The 20,384-nt window shown below is 54.6% G+C and overlaps 2 protein-coding genes across 3 annotated transcripts; one reads left to right on the forward strand and one right to left on the reverse strand.

Moving 5' to 3' along the window:
* Positions 1-1,297: 1,297 nt before the first annotated feature.
* On the reverse strand, positions 1,298-8,407 carry SIRT3 (sirtuin 3). 2 transcript variants are annotated; one of them, XM_064163507.1, is made up of 8 exons: positions 8,295-8,407; positions 7,205-7,325; positions 6,093-6,290; positions 4,737-4,969; positions 4,120-4,220; positions 3,788-3,949; positions 3,207-3,416; positions 1,298-2,130 (listed from the first exon to the last, which is right to left on the reverse strand). In XM_064163507.1, the coding sequence occupies exons 1-8, from the start codon at positions 8,335-8,337 to the stop codon at positions 2,110-2,112; spliced, it is 1,089 nt and encodes a 362-aa protein (XP_064019577.1). In that variant the 5' UTR covers positions 8,338-8,407; the 3' UTR covers positions 1,298-2,109. The 2 variants fall into 2 exon arrangements, with proteins under 2 accessions (XP_064019577.1, XP_064019575.1); XM_064163505.1 differs by having other exon boundaries at positions 6,093-6,293.
* A 395-nt stretch (positions 8,408-8,802) lies between these two features.
* On the forward strand, positions 8,803-17,395 carry PSMD13 (proteasome 26S subunit, non-ATPase 13). Its single transcript, XM_064163504.1, has 13 exons — positions 8,803-8,935; positions 9,639-9,717; positions 10,589-10,623; positions 10,702-10,757; positions 11,080-11,123; positions 11,378-11,464; positions 12,147-12,318; positions 12,710-12,789; positions 12,881-13,006; positions 13,632-13,694; positions 14,562-14,642; positions 16,064-16,180; positions 16,615-17,395. The coding sequence occupies exons 1-13, from the start codon at positions 8,841-8,843 to the stop codon at positions 16,708-16,710; spliced, it is 1,131 nt and encodes a 376-aa protein (XP_064019574.1). The 5' UTR covers positions 8,803-8,840; the 3' UTR covers positions 16,711-17,395.
* The last annotated feature ends 2,989 nt before the right edge of the window (positions 17,396-20,384 follow it).

The following is a 20,384-nucleotide window of genomic DNA, read 5'->3' on the forward strand; positions in this document are numbered from 1 at the left end:
AGGGCAGCTGCAGCTTTCCTTTGTTAAGTAATGAGCAAAGCCACCCACCACAGCTGGCTGTGGAAATTCAGAGCTGTGGTCTCTTTCCAGCTGTTGGGAGTTGTCTGCAGCGCTCGGTGAGAGGGGGGAAGTGGAGCTGTGTTTTTAACACGGTGCTTCTGCTTCATTCTCCTTTCCTGTTGTGCTGCAAGCCCTGACTTGGGGCTGACAGGTCCTGCTCCAACAAGCCTGTCAAAGCCTTCCTGAGGCACTGCAAGAGGCTGCCCAGAGAAGTTGTGGAGGCTCCAAACCTAGAGGTGTTCAAGGCCAGGCTGGATGGGACTTTGAGCAACTTGGTCTAGGAGCTGCCCATGTCCATGGCAAGAAGTTGGAACTAGGTGATCATTAGGATCCCTTCCAACAAAGCAGTCTGTGACAAGCCTGGTGCAGGGACTGACCTTGGCACAGGGCACTTCTGGACTTACTTCTGGAGCAAGGGTTTTCAAACAGGGCATGGGTTAAACCCAACTTGTTGCTCCCATCTCTGTGTGTCCTGGGCAAGGACCCCCCACTGCTTGTCCTGAGGCTGCACACTTCATCCAGTCTCTCACTGGGCTGGTCCTGGCTGCTCCATATGGATGTGTTGGAATTGTCTCTGGATAAACAAATCCAAATGAGAGCTTGCTCAGACCTCTCTGAGGGAGTGATCAGGACACAAGTTGCTGAACTCTGCCCTGCAGCTGGAGCAGTGGTTGTGCCAAGGCTCCTGTGGGGTCCCCAGAGTGAGCTGAGTCACAGCAGATGAGCCCCAAATCTTTCTCATTGCATGAATAGTCTTGGAAGCTCTGGGTTTGCTCTGGACAGGGCTTTCAGGCACAGGAGCAGCCTGGTGTGAGTGTGACAGTGCTGTGTGCTGTTGCCTTTGTCCCCTCACTGGAGTTCTCTGTGGTTCTGTTAGCCATGACAAACACTTGGCGTGTAGTTGGGTGTGCTTAAGTCCAGACCTGACCGTGGTGTGACAGGCAGAGGGTCAGGCAGTGTCAGCTGGGGGTGTGACAGTGACCCTCACAGCCAGGTGTGGGTGCTGGGGTGGTGAAGCTGGTACTGCAAGGAAGTGGCTCTGCCCTGCCAGCTCTATGCAGAGGGAGAATGTCAGCGTGGTGCCTGGCACAGCCTGCTCCTGGGACAGCACTGCTAGGGGTGAAGGCACTGGGTGAGGTGAGAAAGGGAAAAGGAACAGAGAGGCAGGTAGAGGAGGTGGAGGGGGTGGGGATGTTTGAGCACCAGGGAGTGTGAAATCCACAGAAAATGCCTCAGGTTACATTGCCAAAAGAATTAGAACTCTTTTATTATTAAATAATTAACAGTGACCTGACTTGGAGCCCTTCCAGCAGCCTGAGCCAGTGTTCCTGATTGGGAATGGGGGCAGGCAGCCCCCTAGACAGCATTTGTCCCCCATCTAGTAGAGGTTTCACCTGAAAAATAAACCTTAGCAGTCTGCAGCAGCTGGAAGATCATGACTGTGTCCGAGGAGCAGCTGTGGAAGGAAGCAGTGGATGTTCAGTCAGTGGTGGGAGGTGAACTCATTCTAGGCTGTCCTGCCTCGAGGCCTGCTCCTTGTGGCATTTTCAGCCTCTGCTCCTTGAACAGCTGTCCCTCTAGGGGGCCGAGGTGGCAGGAGGCCCAAACAGGCTCCCTGATGTGCTGGCAAGAGACCAGGAGCTCCTGGCCCCTTCCTGGGGAAGCTCTCATAGCTGGACATCAGAGGGTGTGCTGATGCGGCAAGAGGCAGAGAAGAGTCACTCCTTGTGGTGCCAAGATGGGGTAAGATGAGGATGGAGCAGTGCTTGGTACTCCATCAGCTGAAGTCTCAGGTAGGGTAGAACCAGTTTTCAGCTTGGTGTTTGGGCTCCACTCCCTCTGGCTTTCCTCCTTCGTGGGTGAGGGCTGCTGCTCCCCTCCCAGCCTAGCAGGGCCATGAGCATCCTCTCCTCCCAGCCGCTCCTGGTGGATTTGCTGCTGCAGGGCTGCATGACCTGTCCCACCACAGCTCTCTGCCAGGATCTCCTCCTCTGCCCATGCTGGGAACCACAAAGTCTCTTGCTCTCCAGCAGCAGGGAGCCAGCTCTCCTACTTGCCTTTGGCATCCAGCTGAAAGCAAAAGACCAGGCAGCGTTTGCCAGGGTGTTTAGACCGCGGGGGCCCTGTTAGCCTGGTCAGAAGCACACATATCCAATAGCTTGGAGGAGTTTGGTTTTTAGCTGTCAGAACATTTGCTTCAGCTCTGTCCATTGGGGGTTCAGAGCAGCACAGTGAACTATAGGCTGGTTGATCTCACATCCACACCAAATGGCTTGGAGTTGAGAAATCAAGAACATGACTGAAAGACTAATTCCTACCTGTTCTATCCCACAATGTGATAAAACTGAGTGGTACAAATGGAAATCCCCAAATCCCAGCATGGTGATGACTGGAAAGGACCTCTGGAGATCATCCACAACAGCTTACCCAGCAGCACAAGGGCAAGCGAGGTTTGGAGTCTCTCCAGATGAGACTTCATAACCTCTCTGGACAGCCTCCTCCAGCACCCTCACAGCAAAGATGTGTGTCCCGCTGAGTGGAGCTTCCCAGGCCTTTCACACCCCTCTCAGGGAAGCACTGCCTGGAGAAGAGATCTATGTGCCCTGTGCCCAGGGGACTCCCCTCTCCCTGAGGAGGTTGCCCTGGGCTAATCTGACACAGGTAGGGGAATGTTCTGGTGGGTCACTGACAGCTCCAGGCCACTTTGGGGCTTTTTCAGGATATTTGGGACAAACAAAAAAAAAACAGCTGAGCTCAGTAGAGAACTCTTCAGTAACTGTGTGGGTCACTGTCTGAAGAAGCCTCAGAGCTCTCTCATCCACCCAAAATTGTTCTCATCCACCTCAAAGTGTCCCACTCACCCCAAAGTGCCCTCATCCCCCTAAATCCTGCCCTTTCTTCCTATTTCACCTGTTGTAGCAGACCCACACTTTACCCTTTTGTGCCCCAAAGGTTCAGCTCTGCTCTGCAGCACTTTGCTGTCCAACACCAGGTTTGGGCTGGGCTTGGCTTGAGTTTTGTAACCTTTCTGCACCTTTCTGTGGTGCTTTTCTCCAACCCCAGCAAGCACAAACCTGCTGCCCCCAGAATAAGCGCAGCACATGGATTGAGGAAGGAGAGAGATTGGGCTCTGAGCCCCTTCCCACCTTTTCTTTCTCTTTCTGGATCAGCGTTTGCATCTCTTCTGTCCAGCCCAGCAGCTCCACCAGCTTCTCAACCCCGCTGACCACATCTCCCAGCTGGGCCACATCGTTGTGGCGCTGGTACCGAGCGAAGGGTCCCACCAGATCGCGGTTGATGAGGACTCGGGGCACAGAGCTGCGAACGGCGCCCGCCAGGCTGGCAAAGGGCTCCACCTGGTGGGATAGCCAGAGGGCAGAGAGAGGCTCAGCACACTGACAGGCACCCTGGGCATCAACTGCCTGCATGCTGAGCTTCAACGGCTCATGCTGGGCTCAGCCACCTCAGCTCAGAACAGGTCATAGGTGCCACCAGTTATCCCGTGGCCTCTCCCCAGGTAGCCTCAAAACTCATTTCTCACTCTCCAGATGCCAAGATGTCCACCTTCACCAGGAGCACACAAGAGAGGTCTCTTAGTGCATGATCTCTATTTTGGGGCCACCTAAAATTTCACCTTGATAACCCAGCCTCCTCCTCCAGCCCCTCTCTCTCCCCAGGAGCCCTTGGGGCCCTGCTTTTGAGGTGCCTTTTGCTGCTGTTCCCAGACCTCCAGGGACGTCCCGATGACAAAGAGCAGGTCTGCCAGGGGGAAGTCTGCCAGGTGCAGGAGGAAGCGCTGCGGCAGCTCCTCGCCGAAGAACACGATGTCAGGCTTCACCACGCCGCTGCAGACGGCACACCGAGGGACCCTGTCGGCCATGACGTCCCCCTGCAGCAGGAGTACCCAATACTGCTCCTTACCTGCGCAAGCAGGGTCAGAACCACAGCAGGGCCCTCAACCTGGTCCCCTCCAACAGAACCTCCTGGCCCCAAGGGCACAGGGACAGCCCTGCCACAGGTTCTCCCTGTGCGAGGGTCGATGCCAGCTGCGTCACTCACCCTGAAGTCCTCTCCTGGGAACTGCCTTCGACAGACTGTGCAGGTGGCAGTGGCAAAGGTGCCGTGGGCTTCCACCAGCCTATCAGGAGGGATCCCAGCAACTGGAACACAGCGCATGGCAGAGCCCAGCTCAACCTGAGGGACTTACCCAGACACTCCAGGCTGGGCATTGCCCAGCCCTGCCTCCTGTTCACAGGACCACAGGATGTTAAGGATTGGAAATCTCCATGGATCATCAAGTCTAACTTCCCTGCAAGAGCAGGACCATAGAATCTAGCACAGGTCATATAGGAATTCATCCAGGTGGGTCTTGACAGTCTCCAGAGAAGGAGACTCCACAACCTCTCTGAGAAGCCTGCTCTACTGCTCCATGACCCTTACAGTAAAGTTCTTCCTCACACTGAGGTGGATCTTCCTGTGCTGTAGTTTATACCCACTGCCCCTTGTCCTCTCACAGGGTGCAACTGAGAAGAGTTAGTCCCCTCTCTCTTGACACTCAGCCCTCAGATACTTATAATCATTGATTAGATCCCCTCTAAGTCTTCTGCTTGTTCTGCTCCCTGCCTTTGGCCCTCCCCAGCGCTGTGCTACTGGGAGCTGGGGAGGAGAGAGCTCACCCCTCTCCAGCCCATCGATGTTCTGGGTGTAGAGGCGCAGCAGCAGCCCTTTGTCGTGCAGCAGCCTCAGGAAATAGTGGGCATAGTTGGGTCTGTAGTTGCCAGGGTAGAGCTCCTTGGCCAACGTGAAGAAGGGCTTGGGGTTGGCAAAGAAATACATCAGTTCAAAGATGGCTTCTGGGTAGGGGATGTCATACTGTGCAAGGTTGCTGTAGAGGCCACTCCCTGGAGACCTGGAAAGAGAGAGCAGGGCTGGTGAGAGCAGGGAGAGCTGCTGCCCACTGCAGAGATGCACCAAGAGGTGGCAGAGCAGGCAGCCAAGTCCTTGGGCACTCTGGCTGTTTTGTGCTGCCTATGGTGCATCACCAGAGCACCTCGAACAGGAGAACCTGCCTCAGTTCCTGCTCTGCTGCAAGCCAAGGTTCTCCAGCTGCAGAGGTGAGCTCCCAGGCAAAGAATCATAGAAGCAGTCAGGGTTGGAAGGGACCACAAGGATCATCCAGTTCCAACCCCGCTGCCATGGGCAGGGACACCTCATGCTAGATCAGGCTGTCTAAAGCCTCATCCAGCCTGGCCTTAAACACCTCCAGGGATGGGACTTTGACCACCTCCCTGGGCAACCCATTCCAGGGTCTCACCACCTTCACAGTGTAGAACTTCCTAATATCCAGGCTGAATCTACCCCTTTCTAGCTTTGCTCCATTCCTCCCAGTCCTATCACTACCTGACATCCTAAAAAGTCCCTCCCCAGCTTTCTCGTAGGCCCTCTTAAGATACTGAAAGGTCACAATAAGGTCACTTATTGTGAGAAGGGCTGGGCCACGCTGATGCGCTGGAAGGACCATGCTCTCTGCTAGCTGGAGCATCCCAAGCCCACACCATGACCATGTTGACTCTTCTCTGGTGGCCAAGGTGGTGCAGGGAGTGCAGCCACAAAATGAAGCAACAGGAGTGACTTAACCTGAGGACGTGGGCCAAGGAATGGCCCAAAGTCTCGCAGTGATGTCAACCTGCATGGGCTTCAATCACCTCTGATTTCTGACAACAAAGCTCTGCCAGGCCCCCCAACTCCCCTTGAGTCAATAGAGAGAAGTAGACCAAGGTGGATGGCTGAGGTTACTTCTCAGCCCAAGAAATAAGAAGGAAGAGGAACAAGGATCTACAAAGCAAGCAGGTGACCAAAACAGAGGCTGTGGGCCAGGACAGTGAGCTGCAGACAGCTGAGCTCTTTGGCCCTTGGTGCCTCTGGCTGGAGAAGGAGGAGCAGCAGCAGAAGGATGAGGCAAGCTCCTGTGCTAGTGTGGCCTGGCACAGAGGAACCAAAGTGGGGGTGAGAGGAGCAGCAGGAGGCATTACCTGAAGTCGGGGATGCCACTGGGGGTGCTGATCCCTGCGCCTGCCATCACCACCACCCGCCGGCGCTCCTGCCTCCGGATCTGCTCTGCCACGTCCTGCAGGCTCAGCTGCCCCTGCCTGCCGGTGCCTCCCCGGCTGCCTGCTCCCGGGGCTGCCCTGGCAGCAGCAGACAGAGAGAAGGGCCTGGTCTCCTGGAGCCTGCTTGGGGCAGAAAGCACAGAAGGGAGTGTATTGGCAGCAGCTTGGTTGAAACCTGCTCTGGAGAGAAAAACACCCCAGAAAGGTTGCACAAAGGTCCCTGGTGGGCAACTGCTTGTGCTGGTGTTCAGCAAAGAGAAGCTCACTTACTGCCAGTCCAATCCATACCCACCAGCAGGTACTTTCCCTTGTGCTTTCTCCAAGTACCAAGTGTGGTACCCCTCTGAGAGGGTTTTTTGTGGACATAGGGATGGATGTGGGGCTGTGAGAACAGCAGCATGAGGCTCTGCACTGCCTCGGGGACACAGAAGACTTGTTCCCATGTCCTCAGCTCCCAGCAGTCTCTAACAGGGTGAAATGGTCACTCCAGGACAGTGCCGCCCAGCTTAGCACAGAGGTTCCATGTCTCCCTTTCCTGCCGAGAGCTCTGCAGGTGCCTGGAGGCACTGCAGGTCAGCACCACGCACAGAAGGGGCTGAGAACACTCATTGTCATCCCAAGGAACAGCTTCTCCCCAGACAATTAGCACTTTCTGTAGCAGGACATGATGAGCAGGCCAGAGAAGGCGTGGGAAAGCCAAGAGCCAAGAGCTGCTGGATCTTGGCAACCTGCACACAGCAATTAGGAGTTGAGCATGCCTGTGGCCTCAGTGGGACCATCACTACCTTCCAAGGACATGGCTTTGCCTCACCACAGCGAGTTCCTGGGGAGCTGCACTCACAGTCGTGCTAACACTGACACTTCTCCAGTAAATCTTCCTACCTGTGTTGCTCTCAGGCCAGCTCTGCCTTATCAAGACTGTCAGGACAGGAGAAGTGATGTCCTCCACCCCCTGCTCTCACTGCAACACTATCAGTTCCTCCCCTTTGCCATCCCCGCGGGCGCCAGGCCCCCCTGCTGACAGCCAGCCTTACCTCTGTGCTGCGGGGCCAGCTGCCCCCCTGCTGTCCCCAGAACAAAGCGGGAGCCGGGCCAGGCCCCAGGGGCCACCGCTGCTGCCATCCCTGGGGCCGCAGTCCCACAGCCTCCTCCACACTGCAAGAAAGCAGAGAGGTGGTAAAGAGAAGGGAGGGTGAAGTGGCATCAAAGGAGGGATGGTGATGTGCTTCTCACGTGGAGTCATTTCGGCTGGAAAAGCCTTGAAACTCGTGGAGTCCAACTGCCACCCCAGCACTGCCAGGCCACCACCAAACCGTGTCCCCTGGCACCACATCTCCAAGGTTCTGAATGTCCTACAGGGATGAGGACTCCACCACTGCCCTGGGCAGCCTGAGCCAGGTACTGACAACCCTCAAAGTGAAGAAATTGCTCCGTTCCTCCCTCATCTCCAAACTAAACCTTCCCTGGGGCAACTTGAGGTCATTTCCTCTTCTCCTGTCACTCGTTCTTTGGGAGAGGACACCAAACCCCACCTGGCTCCATCCTCCCCTCGGGGAGTTGAGGAGAGACAGAATATCTCCCATAAGCCTGTCTTTTTCCAGGCTCAACAATCCTGGGTCCTACAGCTGCCCCTCACCAGTCCTGTTCTCCAGACCTTTCACCAACCTCGTTGCCCTCCTCTGGACACATGCCAGCCCCTCAGTGCCCTCCTTGGAATGAGGACCCAGAGCTGACCCCAGGATTCCAGGTGTGGCCTCAGCAGTGCCCAGTCCAGGGGAACAATCCCTTATCTAGCTCTGCTGGCCACACTCTTGCTGATCCAGGCCAGGATGCTGGAGCCCTTCTTGGCAGCCTGGGCACATCCTGGCTCGCCTCCGGCTGCCGTCACCAGCAACCCCAGCTCCTTTTCCACCCACCAGTTTCCAGCACCTCTGCCCCCAGCCTGGAGCCTTCATGGGGTTGCTGTTCCCAAGGGCAGGACTCGGCGCTTGTCCTGGTTGAGCCTGTCCTGGTTGAGCCTGTCCTGGTTGAGCCTCATCCCGCTGCTCTCTGCCCAGGGATCCAGCCCGGCCGCTGCCTCCCCGCAGGCTCCCTGCCCAGCCCGGTCCCCTCTCCCCGGCTCACCCGCCGCCAGCAGCCGGCCGCCGCGCCGAGCCCCGCGCTCCATGGCCGGCGCCGCGCTCCCCGGCGGGCCCCCTGCGCCGCGCTACCGCAGTGCCTCGAGTAGCCGCGCCCGCACGGCCGGCGGCAGCACGGCCGCCCCGCTCCGCCCCGCGCCGCGCCGTTCGGGGCCGCTCCGTGCTTTCGGGGCCGTTCTGTGCTTTGGGGGCCGCTCCGTGCTTTGGGGGCCGCTCCGCGCCGTTCGGGCCGCTCCGTGCTTTGGGGGCCGCTCCGTGCCTTCGGGGCCGCTCCGTGGCTTCGGGGCCGCGCCGCGCCGTTCGGGCCGCTCCGCGCTGCGGGGGTGCCGGGCGGAGGCCGCGGGCGGGCGGGCGGCGCTCGGCGTTGCCATGGTGACGGCGGCGCGGGGGGCGCGGGAGCGGCGGCGCGGGGCCCTACGGTACCCGGCGTGCCCCGCGCGGTGCCGGAAGTGAGTGTGCATTTCCGGCGTGCGCGAGCGCGGCCCGCACCCCGCCGCTTGCCGCCGCCGCCGCCGCCGTTGCCGCCGCCGCCATGAAGGACGTGCCGGGGTTCCTGCAGCAGAGCCAGAGCTCGGGGCCGGGGCAGGCTGCCGTCTGGCACCGGCTGGAGGAGCTGTACAACAAGAAGTGAGCGGGGCCCGGGGGGGATGCGCCGCTAAACCCTGCGCCCGGGGAGGGCACTGTCGCCCTCGGCCCTGTGCCCCGGTGCGTCCCGGGGCGATGCTGTGGCGCTGTGCCTCACCACGCATCGCGCCAGGGGCTGTCCCGCGGGGAGCGGAGGCTGTCCCGGCCTGGCCACCGGAGAACGGGGCTCTGCGGCCTCCTCCCGGTCTGTTGAGCCGGCCTGCCGAGCCCTCCCAGGACGGGGACGAGCAGATCCCCCTGCGTCCCCCTTGTACCTTAGTGATTGGTAAATCAACTTGTGTGTAACCGCTGAAAATAGGGCAGTAAAACAACCCTGAGCCTTGTGTCGAGAGAAGCCTTGGTGTGAGGGTGTGGGGCAGGCTGCCCAGAGAGGCTGTGGAGTCTCCTCTGGAGGATTCCAACCCCACCGTGGCCATTGTGGTTCTGGGCAAGCGGCTGTGGGCGCCCCTGCCTCAGCAGAGTGGCTGGTCTGGATGCAATCCAGAGGCCCTTTCCAGCCCCACCGCCTTGGGGCTCTGTGGGTCTCTACCACTAGTTTTTATGACTGACTTGTCTTTGTCATTACTCATAGCAGCCTTGAGACAGGCAAGCTCAGGAGACTTTTGAGTGTGAGATACTGTGTGCAGTGTGAGTTGAGGGCTGGTGTAAACTCTGAACTCACTGAGTGACCATCCTCTTTCCTAAGACTCTGGCACCAGCTGACTCTGCAAGTTTTGGACTTTGTTCAGGACCCTTGCTTTGCCCAAGGAGATGGACTCATCAAGGTGAGGTGCTTGATTGTTTCCAAGGGTTTAGGCTTTCTGTAGTGAGGAGTGGTAGTGGTTTTGTCCTAGGGAAAAATAAGGCTTGCCTCTGGCAAGTTGTTAAACCAGGGGAATTCAGCTTCCTGGGCTTTGTGCACTGAGTGTGCAGGGTTTGGCTGGCATATGAAAGTCCTGCTAAAATGTGTCAGTTTTAAAAGCTTCAAAACGATTCTCTACCTTGACTCCCTTAAGATTTTGGGGGGAAGGAGTGCAGAGGGGTCCTTTTGTTTTCTCTTTTTCTAACAAGGAGCTTATAACTGCAAACGTGGGATGAATTGTGAGAGGTTTACAAATGCCTCAAAGTATTTGATGGGTTATTTCACCCCTCTCTGGGAACTGCTGTGAAGGTAACAGCCTGCTCAGGTCACAGTCCTGTATACTCTGTGTGCTACAAGTAATCCTGTACTTCTGCTCTCCTTTATGTTTATAGGTTAAAATTCCCTTTCCCAGGAGGTATTCTTTCCTTGGTGAAGAGCTGTGGGTTTCTAGAGTCTCTTTTCCCAACGTGTGCAAAGAGCAATTGGGAAACTTGAGGCCTGTGCTCCTTGTATAGTGAAAACTGAAGCTGCCCCAGGCCATCCTGGGGCAGAGAAGTGTTGTGGAGTAGCTTGGGAGTTTCTTGAATCACTCCTTGATGTTGGGAGGAGGTTGCAGGGGTAGAATTAACTAGACACAGCAATTTTGAGCTCCTGGATTCTGTACAGTGATAACATTTCTGTGTGGGATGCCCACTGCTTGGCTGGAGAAAGGAGGTGGTGTAGAGTGCAAGGGAGTGTCGTGGCTGGAATGGAACGTCCCTGTGCCCTGACCTCCCCTCTCTTTGTGCCTGCAGCTCTATGAGAACTTCATCAGCGAGTTTGAGCACAGGTGAGTTTGTCTGCTGGGAGGTTTTGGAGTCACCTGCTGCAGGCTGGGGCTGTTCTGACACTAGTTTTTTTGTTCTAGGGTGAACCCCTTGTCCCTGGTTGAGATCATCCTTCATGTGGTCAGGCAGATGACAGGTAGGTGTCCTCAGCTCTTGTTACAGGAATTTAGCAACTGATGCCTGTGAAATGTGACCAATTAACAGCAGTGGTGTTCAGCTGGTTTGGTTTTGGGCTGATGCCTTTCTGGTGTGTTGAGAAGGGAGAGCACTAACCTAGAGAGCTGCCTCCTTGCAGAGAAGAGGCTGGGGGCAGAAAGCCTGCTGTCAGTGGCACATGTGGAGGGTCAGCAGTGCACTGGAGAGAGCACACATCCCAGTCTGCATCAGTCCAGGGAAAGGATCTATTTCTAGGCTCCATGGGAGCTCCTGATATTGTTGCTCCTTTTTTTTCTTTGCAGATCCCAACGTGGCCCTTACTTTTCTGGAAAAGACTCGAGAGAAGGTATTTTTGAAGTTGTTTGTTTGTTTTTTTTTTCTCCTAGTCCACCTGCAGGGATGATTTTGTGCATGAGTGTAGAGGGCACTGCTGCAGAGGGAGGAGTGTGTGTGATGGAGGACACCTGCACCTGCTCTCAGTCATCAGCTCTGCACATCAGGAAGATAGGAACAAGTGATGTTCCTGCAGCATCCTGCAGGATTCAGGAGTCTACCTGACTGCAGGGTAGCTCTCTCTAAAACAGATGTCTTTGGCTGCAGGTAAAAAGCAGTGATGAAGCTGTCATCTTGTGCAAAACGGCCATTGGAGCGCTCAAGCTGAACATCGGGGACCTGCAGGTCACCAAGGTGAGCTGGTGACTTCACCTGGGGGGTTCTGGAGCACCATGGTAGTTACTGCTGTGTCTGTGCTTCAGTCTGGAATTAGATGGGTTTCCAGGGTCAGCTGTGGTTCTGCTCTACATCTTGGGGGGTACAAAAATGTCTGTGTGGTGCTTGCGGCCAAACCTCTGAGGCTTCATTAGCCCTGGGGGTGCTGTTGGTCTGCAGTTCTGGTCACTGCAGTTCTGTGCACTCAGCCCAGGAGAGAGAGAATACCCTGATCTCTTCCACTTCCTAGCTTTCCTCAGCTCCTGTTGGCCAGCTGCTGATGCTGAGTTAGAGCATCATTTGTTGTGCTAAGGGGGGTGGTCATTTGAGCTCTCTGTAGAGCCAGCTCTTAAAGCTGCAGCTTTGTCTCTTAGAGCAGCAGTAGCTCTGGTGGGTGTGAGTGTATACAAAGGGCCTGTATCTGTAAGTACAGCTGCAGGGTTGTGTTTTGGTGTGTTTTCTGTCTAGCCACTGTGTCAAGGGCAGATGCCATGGCTTTATTTTTAATGCTATGGTCTCACCTGCTTCTCTGGTGGGCTTTACTCTGGACCGCATGGAAACGCTGTGGCCCTCGCTACAGGGAACTGGAGGCTGGGAGCTGGGGTGTGTATGGATGGGGCGAACCTTCATCTGTAACAAACAGGGCCTCACTCTCATCTAGGAGACCATCGAGGAGGTCGAAGAGATGCTGAACAACCTCCCTGGGGTGACCTCGGTCCACAGCCGCTTTTACGACCTCTCCAGCAAGTACTACCAGACCATAGGCAACCATGCCTCCTACTACAAGGATGCTCTGCGCTTCCTGGGCTGCATTGATGTCAAAGACCTGCCAGGTAGCTCCTCCTTTGCCCAGCACAGAGCCTCCCAGTTTCCACTCTTTGCTCCACCACTTCAGTCTGGAGAAAAACTCCCTGGCAGAGCACAAATTGTCCCAGTGTTGCTCTGAACCCACTGCAGTTGGGCCAGGATCTGGCTGCAGAGAGGAATGCACTAGGAGAAGAGCTGGGTGGGTTTTGCTCCTGAGTGATGGGAGAGGCGAAGTGCCTTTGTTCTGGTTCCTTAAAGTCTTCACCATAGGTTCAAAAATTGGCCCTTTTTCCTGTTGCTGTGGCTACTGCAGGCTGCTGAACGTCAGGGCTGGAAGGGGGTGATGAGGAGGGCTGAGAGAGGTTGAGTGGCCTCAAACTGTTGCTTCATCCAAACTGGGTTTGTTGTTCTTTCCAGTGTCAGAGCAGCAGGAGCGAGCCTTTACCCTGGGGCTGGCTGGACTTCTGGGAGAAGGGGTTTATAACTTTGGGGAGCTGGTAAGCGATGCTGCAGTCCCTCCCTGCTGAGTGTCAGGAGCTGATTTATTTTTGGTCCCCATCCTAACCTTCTCCTGCCTGGCTTCTGCAGCTGATGCACCCCGTGCTGGAGTCCCTGCGCAGCACCGACCGGCAGTGGCTGATTGACACTCTCTATGCCTTCAACAGCGGTAACGTAGAGGCCTTCCAGGCTCTGAAGTCAGCCTGGGGTCAGCAGGTGAGTGAGCTGAGCTGCTCCTGAAGGCCTGAGGTCCAGATTTACACTTGGATTCTCTGTGGACCTTTGCCCTAAGAATTCCCAGCTGTGGTGCACTGGTGTCACTTTAACCACAGAAATGCTTCCTTCATCTTGTTACACGTCATTCCTTTTCTTTTGCCTTCCCTCTGTGTCTGGTTGGTTGAAAGAAAGGGGAGGAAAACAACTGAGAATCACTCTGTGGTCTTGCACAGGAGGATCTGTGGTTTCAATGCCATAATGCCCTTCAGCCCCAGGGTTGAACTGCTTCCAGTGTGAAATCTTGACTCAGAGATAGTGAGTTACATGGAGCAGAATCCAAAGGGTGTTTTTTCCCTTGATGCTGTTGAGTGCTACCTTCCCTGGCTCTGCCAGGAATCCCTGCCAGCAGTGATGTACAGGTGGGCTGCTGTGTCCCCTTGCACAGGTTGCCAGCTCTCTGAAATGCATCCTTGAACTGGGCATTTCTTTAAGGTCTGTTTTATGGAAGTACTGCCAAGTAGTGGGGAGGTTGTCCCTTCAGAGGGGTCCCAAGTGGTTTACTCCTCCTGTCTGTAGCATCCTAAGGTAATAATGAAGTAAATTCTTCTGTTTTATTCTCTTGCAGCCAGATTTGGCTGCAAATGAAGCACTTCTGCTGCAGAAGATTCAGCTGTTGTGCCTGATGGAGGTGAGCTGTGACCTGCGGTGGGTTAGAGGTGGGAGGTAGCGAGGGACTGCTCCAGCTACCTCCTGTTACAGGTTCTGTCTGTGCTGGCTTCATTCCCCTGCTCTGACACTGGTGGCTATAAATAGTCCACTGCTAATTTTTCCTGCAGATGGTGCCAAAGGGCAAGACATAAACCTTGTGGTGTGTTCTGGTTGGTGGTTTCAGAGGGGTGGGGGAGAAGAGTTGTGTATTTGGAGGGTGATGTCTGAAATATGTTCTGGTAGAACCAAGATTTCCAAACCACAGCTAAAATCTCAGTTTTCTGAGCACTATGAAGCCTTTTCCTGATGGTTAACCTTGTTTGAACAGTTTCTTTCCTGTCACTTGAAGGCTTTGGCTCTGTTGCTAACAAATAATTGTGGAGAATGAACCTCTGTGGCCTTGGATCTCTTTCAAAAACTGAAATATTGAGTCATCTGGAGCATGATGAGTTTATCCACACCCACAGACCCACGGGGGTGTGAAAAACATTCTGCTTCCAGCACTTGGTTCTGAACAGGTTTTACCACCCATGGGTGCTGTGTTACCTCAGGGCTTTGATGGGCACTGAGACCTTTTCAGCAAAGGCTGATCTGCTGCGTTTAGGGAGATGGTTTCTCAGCAGAGGTGTTGCTCAGGCAGCCAGGTGTGGAAGGCAGGGCAGGGAGGGCTGCCACTCCTCTCTGCTTTCTTTCTCTTGGAAGCATTTTGATGAAACGTTGGAAGTGAAGCTGCTGCTGCAGGGCCAGAGATCAGTGGCGCCGTGTGAGGGAGGCTTTGTGGGCTGGGGAGAGCCAAAGCTGCGTAGGATTGATTCTGTTTGGTTTTGTTGTTCACCTGAATTCACAGATGACTTTCACCCGACCTGCCAATCACAGGCAGCTGACTTTTGAAGAGATTGCCAAGAGTGCCAAAGTCACAGTGAATGAGGTGAGTTCAGGGTTAGACAAACTGAGTGACGTCCCAAGTCCTGCAGCTCAGATTTTTTGGGATTCTTAGTCACAGTCTTGAGTTGGAAGAGGGCTTTGCAGGCCATCTGTCCCCACCTGCTCTTGGAACAGCCCTGGATTAGGTTATGTAGGGCCTTGCCGAGCCATCCTGAGTGGTTCCAAGCAGGGGAAATGTCACTAATGTTTAGTTTTTCTCACAGTGAAGAATTTTCTTCTGCTGTCCAGCTGGAGTCCCTGCTGTAGCAAACCCTGCCTGTGGTCTCCTGTCCTTGTGAAAATGCTGCCTCTTCCTCTCCCTGGAAGTGCCTTTAGGTGCTGGCAGACTGATGAGGTGTCCCAGAAGCTACATATTAGTCAGGCTGAACAAGCACAAGGTCTTCACAATGTCATGTTCTCAGCCTCCTAATCTTGGCAGCCCTTTGCTAGGCTCTCTAGTTCTGCAGTTCCCTCCCTAAACTGGAAGGGGAGAGTGCAAAGAGGGGGCACAGTGCAGCAGGTGGGATAATGGCATCCCTTGCTCTGCCAGCTGTGGCCTTACTGGTGCAGAGCAGGACACGGTTCCCCTTTGCTCCAGAGCACACTTCTGCCTCTTGCACAGTTTGCTGACCCCTCACACTACCCTGTCCCACCTCCACCTGTGCTGCTACCTGGGGTCATCTGGTCTCAGGTGCAGGACTCCATTCTCATCTTCACTCTACATTAGCCAAATCTTTCAACCTTTCTCTTCATGGTAGCTCTTATTTCCAGCACATCTGCCTCACAGTGCGGTGTCACCTGTGAAATTATCACTAGCTTAAAAGTGATGAGCTCCTGTCAGACTCAGTATCAACCCCTGAGGGAGCTGGAGCTGTTTGTGACCTGCTCAACTTTGGGTCACTAATCACTACTGCCTCAGCTCAGTGTTTCTTCTGGTTTGAGCTGGTTCAGCATATCTTCCACTCAACTTGTGACCCTTCCCTCTGCTCTGCAGTTCACCTCAACAGGGACGTGGTTAGAAGAGTTTGTTGAGCACTTGGCTAAGAGGAAGAGCTACAGGGTGCTTGCAGTGCTCTCCTCAACCACCGAGCAAGGTGGTTCATAAAGGTGACCATGTTGGTTAGGCACATTTTTCCCATGGCAAATCTATGTGGACTCTTTTCACTGACCTGGTCCTTCCTGGGATTTCAGAGAGAAAGGGACCTGCTCTTAGAGGAAAGAGACCTGCATGTTTAGATGTTGAGTCTCCAGGCAGAGTTAAAATCTGGAGGATGATGAGTTTGAGAGGCTGCTGCTCTGTTCCGTTGCGTGCAGTAAAATGTCTTCTGTGGGCTGGTGGCAGGTAAAGGTTTGATTGATCTCAGGGGCCTCAGGGTGGAGAATCACTGAGATCAGTGTTTCCTTGAACTACAATTTCCTTTCCAGGTGGAGCTGCTGGTGATGAAGGCGCTGTCGGTGGGCTTGGTCAAGGGCAGCATTGATGAAGTGGATAAAAGGGTGCACATGACGTGGGTGCAGCCACGTGTGCTGGATTTACAGCAGGTGAGGCAGTGAATCTCCAGGCAGGGCTGGTGTCTTTGTGGTGTGAGGTGACCTAGGTGGAAAGGAGACCTGGGAAGGGACAGTGTCTGAGAGCTGGTCTCCTTGGGTGCTTCTTGAAGGTGGTCAGGGAAGGAGGAAGAGGCAGATCAGCTTTTGTCCTCTTGCCCTTTTACTCTTCCCTACCTTCAGCTCTTCCCTGGGCTGTGGGGGGCATTTTGTGTCTGTGTTCTGCAGTAGGTGGTCGTACTCCTGTCAGTGGGACCTTAGTGGCACCTCTCTTCTGACAGCCACACAAACCACCGAGACACACCAGTGCTGTGGCTGTGTTTCACAAGAGCATGCAGATGTTCGTGTGGGTGCCTCTTGCCTCCAGGCGAACATTGGCAGTGCCAGTAGTTGAGACACCAAAGTGTTCTCCTGGGCTTGCCTTGCAGATCAAAGGGATGAAAGATCGCCTGGAGTTCTGGTGCACAGATGTGAGGAGCATGGAGATGCTGGTGGAGCACCAAGCCCATGACATCCTGACATAGAGGACCTTGCACTACCCCTGGGAGAGTAACTTCTACTGCGAGTGATGCCAGCAGCACTCGGACCACTGACTGTTCTGAATTCTGTTGGAGGGGGTGGGTGGGCAGAGGGGCAGCAGCTTTCTGACCTTGGTGGGAGGAGGAAGTGGCCTTTTGCTGTGTAACCCTTTGGTGCTTGGAGTCAAGATTTCCCTACCTGCTGGCAGTGGTGGCACTGATCATGGGGGCTCCCGTCCTGCTCTGGCATGGCAGGACCAAGGCTGCTGCTGGTCCCATCACACCGTGCTGGAGGCTGCTGATACTGGTTGCATGTTACAGGAGTGACTGGATGCAGGGGCAGCAGAAGCTCCTGGTGCTGGGAAGGTAACCCACTGTTGTGTGGAGCAGTACATGGTGGTGTTGGCCTTAGGAGGGCATGACCTTCCTGGAGACCTCTCCCCCTGCCCCTGCAGCAGCCCCAAGGCAGCATTACCCAAACCATGTCTCTCCCTTTGCTCTCTTTCTCCACAGCCCCTCCCCATCTGCAGTAGAGGGAGTGTTCACTCCATCAAAGGGTTTCTCCAGGATCACTGTTCAGTGGCTGTGTTTTTATATCCTTGTGGGGGTGGTTGTCTCTTACCAACACTTAGTGCTGAGGCGAGGTGCAGCAGCATTGCTGAATAAACTTCTCTGCCTTCCCTTTTCCCTAGTGCTGGGTTTGTCTTCTCCATGACCAGCAGAGCAGCCTCTGGACTGCCTTGGAGGCTCCTGCTCCAAACCCTCGGTCCAAGAACAAAGATCTAAACACCCACTCCAGAGATGTAGTTGCCCAGTGGCTTGTTGAGTTGTTCTTCAGGAGCTGTAGTCCTGGTGCCTTTTTGTGAGCTGAGTAAGCATCACTGACCCTGGATAAAGCACCGATGGATGAAAGGGCACAAAGGGTGCTGGTCAGTGGAGTTAAATCCGGCTGGCAGCAGGTCACAAGTGGTGTCCTCAGGGCTCAGTGTTGGGACCACTTGAACGTCTTTATTGATGACCTTGATGGAGACACAGAGTGTGTCAGCAGTGAGTTCCCAGATGACAGCAAGTTAGGTGGCAGTGTTGATCATTGTGAGGGTAGGGAGGCTTTACAGAGGGACTTGGATAGGTTGAATCCTTAGGCCAATGTTAATGGCATGAACTTCAGCAAGGCCAAATGCCAGGTCCTGCACTTGGGCCACCACAACCACTGTGGCAGGAAAGCTTTCTGCAGGAAGGGACCTGGGGATTGTAATTGACAAGCAACTGAATATGAGCCCACAGTGTGCCCAGGTGGCAAAGCCAATGGCATCCTGACTTGTATTAGAAATACTGTGTCCAGCAGGACAGGAGCAGGGAGGTGACTGTCCCCTTGGACTCTGCTTTGGTGAGGCCACACATTGAGTACTGTGTTCAGTTTCGGGCACCTTGTTACAAGAGGGATGTGGAGCTGCTGGAGCCAAAGGAGAGCAGTGAAGCTGGGGAAGGGCATGGAGAGTAAATCTTAAGAGTGACTGAAGGAGCTGGGGCTGGTTGGTTTGAAAAAGAAGAGGCTGGAGGGAGAGCTCATTGCTGTCTACAACTACAATGAAAGGACATTGTGGAGAGGTTGATGCTGGTCTCTTCTCTCAGGTAAGTAGTGATAGAAGCAGAGGGAATGGCCTCAAGCTGCCACTGGGTAGGTTTAGATTGGACATAATGAAACATTTTTTCACAGCAAGCATGGTCAGGCATTGGAATGGGCTGCCCAGAGAGGTGGTTGTCACCAACCCTAGATGCGTTTGAAAGCTGTTTGGTGTGGTGCATGGGGATGTGGTTTAGGATGAGCACTGCAGAGTTAGGCTCTGGGTTGGATGTGGGGATCCGGAGGGACTTTCCCAACCTGAATGTTTCTTTGGTTCTGTAACCCAGAAAGCCTCACAAAGACCTCAGGCAGCAGGTTCTTGTTCTGCTTTTGCCTCTTCACTGCAGCTTTAGAAGTATTCAGAAACCTGATTGCTTTGCCCTGCTGCTGGTGGTATCCTAGTGGTGAAAAATGAGGATTAGAAACCTGGATCTGAACTGGGGGCTACCTGCCACTGTCTGGGTGCACCATACTGCTAGTTGCAGGGCAGGATTAGCAAACTGCACCAAGGTGTATATGAGTAACTGTGAATTGGGATCCTAGTCATGTACCCAACCAAATCCCTTGGGATAGGAGGTTCTAAATGCTGCTGCCAGTGTATCTGTGGCCAATTGTTGCTTGGCAGTACCAGTTTGATTGCTGCTGTGGTCCAGGAGCTCTGATTACCAGTTGGTTTCTCTGGAGTTCCTCTAACTACTACTGGGGGTTTTGCTCTGCACATTTTCTCTGCTTCTCTATCTTGCCTCTGAGGGCTTGGTGGCAGCAGTGGAGTGGAGGCAGCACGTGGCTGAGGCCAGGCTGCCTGCAGTGCAGAGGTGTCTCAGACAAGGGAGCCTTGAGCTTTCTGAAAACAACCCAGAAATCAAAGTCAGCCCCTGCCCTGGTCACCCCAACCCTTCTGCCTCTGCAACTGCTTCTGGCCTCGGCTCCTTCCTGGTGTAGAGTGTCTGCCTCTGCCCTGTCCAGCCCATCCTGCTCTGCCTTCAACCATGTTGTCTTCTATGTTGTGTTGACTTTCCCTTGTTCACCTTGTTTTCTAAAGTTGCCACTGTTGCTGACTCCAGAAGAGAGAAGTGTTCTGATCAGGAAAATGTTCCCTTCATTCCACAGCAAAGGACAGAAAAAGCCTTTCCAAGTACAGCCTCCTTAGGGCTGTCATGTCACTGCCTGCTAGGAGTGAGGGAGCTGCCAAGGTGGGGCTGCTGCTGCTTCAGATAAGCATCAAACCCCTCAAGTGCTGCTAAAGTCTTCAGAGAGTGTTGGCAGCCTCCTGTGCTGGGCAAGTGCTGGCTCTGTGTGCGTGAGCTAGCAGCTGGCTGCACAGGATGAGGGGGTGCAGCCCCAGTGAGTTCCAGAGGTTCCAGAGATTTTCCCAGTTGTTTGCTACCCAAAGCCTCCTGTGGCAGCCAGTGCTGGCTGGGCACACCCTGGCTCATCTCCAGCTGCTGGCACCAGCACCCCTAGTTCCTTTCTCACTGGGCAGTTTTCAGCCACTCTGCTCCTAGCCTGGGGCCTTCATGGGGCTATTGTGACCCAAGTGCAGGACCCAACCCTTGGACTTGTAGAAACTCATCTCATTGGCTTCATCCATCAATCCAGCCTGGCCAGGTCCCTCTGTAGAGTCTTCTGACTACAACAGATGAACACTCCCACCCAGCTTGGTGTTATCTGCAAACTGGCTGAGGGTCTCTTGACCTCCTCATCCAGATCATTAATAAAGTTATTAAAGATAACTGCCTCCAGCACTGAGCCCTGGGGACACCATTAATGACCAGCCAGCAGCTGGATCTGACTCCATGCCCACCACTAGTGGCCAGCCAGCAGCTGGATCTGACTCCATGCCCACCACTAGTGGCCAGCCAGCAGCTGGATCTGACTCCATGCCCGCTACCTGGAGCCCATCTAGACAGTTCTTTCCCCAGCAAAGCATGCACCCATCCAAACCATGAGCAGCCAGGCTCTCCTGTAGGATGCTGTGGGGGAACAGTGTTCCTGGGTGTCTGCTCTGCACTTCACTGCTCCTGTAGAAGGTAAAAACTCCAGTGGGAAACACTTC

Source organism: Pogoniulus pusillus, chromosome 24 (assembly GCF_015220805.1).
Source record: "Pogoniulus pusillus isolate bPogPus1 chromosome 24, bPogPus1.pri, whole genome shotgun sequence".
In the NCBI taxonomy this organism is placed as follows: Eukaryota; Metazoa; Chordata; class Aves; order Piciformes; family Lybiidae; genus Pogoniulus; species Pogoniulus pusillus.

Excerpts from the sequence above, each read along its gene's own strand:
- PSMD13 (XM_064163504.1), top strand. The coding sequence starts at position 8,841 with ATGAAGGACGTGCCGGGGTTCCTGCAGCAGAGCCAGAGCTCGGGGCCG. Across the intron at positions 8,936-9,638 it reads GAGGAGCTGTACAACAAGAA|ACTCTGGCACCAGCTGACTC; the intron begins GTGAGCGGGGCC and ends CTCTTTCCTAAG. Across the intron at positions 12,319-12,709 it reads TGATGTCAAAGACCTGCCAG|TGTCAGAGCAGCAGGAGCGA; the intron begins GTAGCTCCTCCT and ends TGTTCTTTCCAG.
- SIRT3 (XM_064163505.1), bottom strand. The coding sequence starts at position 8,337 with ATGGAGCGCGGGGCTCGGCGCGGCGGCCGGCTGCTGGCGGCGG. Across the intron at positions 6,294-7,204 it reads GCTGGCCCCGCAGCACAGAG|CAGGCTCCAGGAGACCAGGC; the intron begins GTAAGGCTGGCT and ends TTCTGCCCCAAG. Across the intron at positions 2,131-3,206 it reads TCCAGAAAGAGAAAGAAAAG|CTGGATGCCAAAGGCAAGTA; the intron begins GTGGGAAGGGGC and ends TTTTGCTTTCAG.